At 53.9% G+C, this 2,964-nt stretch overlaps 1 protein-coding gene across 2 annotated transcripts in view; it reads right to left on the bottom strand.

Annotated features, from left to right (window-relative positions):
- CPSF3L (cleavage and polyadenylation specific factor 3-like) overlaps positions 1 to 2,731 on the bottom strand; it is a 9,601-nt gene extending 6,870 nt beyond the window's left edge. The window contains exons 1-6 of one of the 2 annotated variants that reach the window (XM_010137905.1): positions 2,704 to 2,731; positions 2,148 to 2,245; positions 1,134 to 1,207; positions 700 to 928; positions 520 to 618; positions 388 to 422 (exon numbers count right to left, since the gene is read on the bottom strand). In XM_010137905.1, the coding sequence (XP_010136207.1) occupies positions 388 to 422; positions 520 to 618; positions 700 to 928; positions 1,134 to 1,207; positions 2,148 to 2,245; positions 2,704 to 2,731 (563 nt within the window). The remainder of the gene's footprint in view (positions 1 to 387; positions 423 to 519; positions 619 to 699; positions 929 to 1,133; positions 1,208 to 2,147; positions 2,246 to 2,703) is intronic. The other variant, XM_010137906.1, reaches the window with a different exon arrangement.
- Positions 2,732 to 2,964: the final 233 nt, after the last annotated feature.

Genomic DNA, 2,964 nt, shown 5'->3' with positions numbered 1-2,964 from the left:
AATATGGTACATCTCTCGTACGTGCCAGAAAAAATCAGATGTTCAAGTTTGCGGTGGGTGCTCTCTCAGACAGTAAACACGTTTAAAAGATCCTGTGACAGTAAAACAATTCAAACCTCCAAGTCGAATTATCAGTAACCCTAAAAACAGATTAATACGAGCACCAAGAAGATGATGATGCTAAGGTCTATCAGGAAGAATCCATGTATAAATCTGTTCGTTCTCGTAATTCACAGCTGTGTTTATCTTTCCAGCAAAGACACTGTGAAATGGTCCCGTCTCCTAACAAAGATCCGGTGCTGACAAGCCCCTGGCGCTAACAGAGGCTGCGCTGAATCTTCCCGTCAGAAATTCACACAACTCGGAGAAACTCAGCTTCCTACTTACCCTAAGTGTCTGTCTGGCGTCATGTTGTAATCGCCCTAACGGGGGAAGGGAAATCCATTAATGCTCTCTGGGTAACGGGCCGGGCTGGCAGAGGGAGGTGTCGGTGTCTCGGCCGTTGCTGCGCGTACTCACAGTGTACACCACGGACTCGCAGCCAACCTTGATCTGGAACATGGCTGCTCCCAGCACGTGGCCCGCGTAGTACGCCTTGATCTCCAGCTCCTCGTCCACCTGCACCCACAGGCCAGCGCCGCGTTAGGGGACACGCTCTGCCTTCTGAACAGCCCCAAGCGCGCGGGAACGGGCACTGACCTGCACCGTCTGGTGGAGGTGCACAGCGACCACTTTTTTCATGCAGTCTTTAATCATCTGGGAAGTGAAGAAGTTAATTTCCCCTTTCTTGTCGACGGTTATTTTCCTGTAGTCCTCCAGGAGGATGGGACAGATGGCCTTGGTAGGATGCGTCATGTAAATGGGCCCGTCGTAACCCACCATTTCGCTGAAATAGGGTAACGCGCCACAGTGGTCCAAGTGGAAGTGGCTGCAAATAGGCACAAAGGATAACCGAGAGGCTGCAGCGCAGGAATTCGCTTGCGCGGTCCTCGGATCTCACAGCAGATCTTTAAAGCACCGTATGACATAGCCAAAACGTGACTGACGAGCTGCCCGGGTTTGGGTTGTAGGGACAGCACCCAAAGCCTCCCTGTCTGCCAGGTAAGAGGGGGCAGGGGAGGGAGCTTCCTCACCTGATGATCACACAGTCCAGAAAGTCGGTCAGCCTCCCGTTCTGGGTGATGTAAGAGAAGTCAGGAAAGCGCCTCTGCAGAGACAGGAAGAACCAGGCCACCCGTTACGAGACAAAGCCGGTTAAAACCACGTCGCTGAGCCAACCAAACGAGGGTGCGAATGACCCGGGACGCCAGACACGTGCTGTAACCCACCTCGACACCAAACTGCAGCATTAGTGTCGGCAGCGCGGTGAGGGTAGAAAAAACCAAAGAGGAAGAAGCACGGGAGGGCTGGAGGGACAGGCAGGGAACTGACCGTGCAGAGGGATGAATTACAGCCGAGTTTATCTTCGGAGCAAAGCCGGCGACCAGCGCATTCCAGCTTCCCCGCAGGCGTTAGGGCAGAAAACCTCAAAACCTCTTCTGGAACAGCACCTTTGCTGTGCGTCACACAGCTCTATCTTACAGAGCGTGTTTTCCACTATCCCTTTCCTGCCAGCATCAGGTGACGGAACACCAGGGGTGTTTCCTCACTCCCTGTCTAAAGCACCAGAGCTGGGTGGTGAGGATCCCGCTGCCCAAAACCAAGCACGATGTTGTGGTCGCTCGCGCCACTGGCAGGGTTAACGCCTGAATGCGTAGACAACACCTGCCCCTGGGAAACCCAGAAAGGCCAAGACCAGCAGGGATGGAACCTTCACAGCTTGCTTAGTTATTTTTAAGAGAGTCCACAGCCCAGGGAAAGGATGGCTGATGGTGGCGCTTCACAGACCAGGAATGCTCAAGGGGATGCACCTCTTGCGCAGGAAGGCAGGACTGTGAAGGAGCAACAGTGATTTGTTCTCTGCCATACCCCAGCTCCAGCAGCAGCTAACACACGTGGCCAGCAACACCCAGTTTAACGTTATCCCCCACCATGGAAGAGGAACCAGGCAATGCTGAAACAAAAGGGAACGAGGCAGAACAAAGACCCAGAGTCCTGCTGGGAAAGACCAGGCAGATACACCCTGAAAGCATCTCTGCTCTACTCACATCATCGTTGTAGCCCATGTGCATCCCGCAGTCCAGCATGACGTTCTTCCCGGCAATCGACACGAGGATGCAGCTGCGCCCCACGTCCTGGCCAGCTCCTGCACACAGGCAAAGGGAAGAGGACTCAGACATCTCTGGAAGGACTTACCATCGTGTCAGAAAAGAAGCATTTAAAGGTCCACAGAAGCTTCCGATCCCTTTTCTGATGCGGGAGCCTGAGGATCTTTAGCACTGCTGAGCGGATTAATACTCGTATCTGCGCTGCGCAACATATTACAGCACTCCACCAGTGGGCACAAATGAGCCCTGTAACCGCAAGGGAGCTGGCAGACTGCTGGAGCTGTACTTGCTGAACAACTAAAGGAGGACAACACCATGCTGACAGAATCCTTAGGCTGCTGCGTCTCTAACACCCAGCGCAATAAATACCTGTGACCCGTTTCTGTGGCACGGGAAAGCACGTTCGTCTCCAGCAATTCAACACACATCACTCCGAATCCTAAATTCCAAAGTTTCTCGGTGCTTCTATTTCAGGAGGACTTTAGATTGGACTTACCCAAGGGAGTGACTTTTATTTCGGGCATTTTGACAGACTCTAAATCTCAAACCGCACGGCAGAGTATTTCAGACACAGCCTAGAGAAGATTTTGCCGTTTTCACCGCTGCCACTTCCATCGCTTCCAGCTCGAGGCAGAGGCCTTCAGCAGAGGCCCGGCTTCTTCCTGGAGGGCGGGCGGGCACAAAGCGCGGTCACACCAAGCGGCGGACGGCGACAGCGGCGGCTCGGGCCCGCCCGGCTCCGGTCACCACCCCCACG

The sequence above is a fragment of the Buceros rhinoceros genome, unplaced genomic scaffold (genome assembly GCF_000710305.1).
Source record: "Buceros rhinoceros silvestris isolate BGI_N320 unplaced genomic scaffold, ASM71030v1 scaffold4126, whole genome shotgun sequence".
In the NCBI taxonomy this organism is placed as follows: domain Eukaryota; kingdom Metazoa; phylum Chordata; class Aves; order Bucerotiformes; family Bucerotidae; genus Buceros; species Buceros rhinoceros.
The sequence above is the reverse complement of the archived record's forward strand: the minus strand, read 5'-3'. Positions and strand labels throughout refer to the sequence as shown.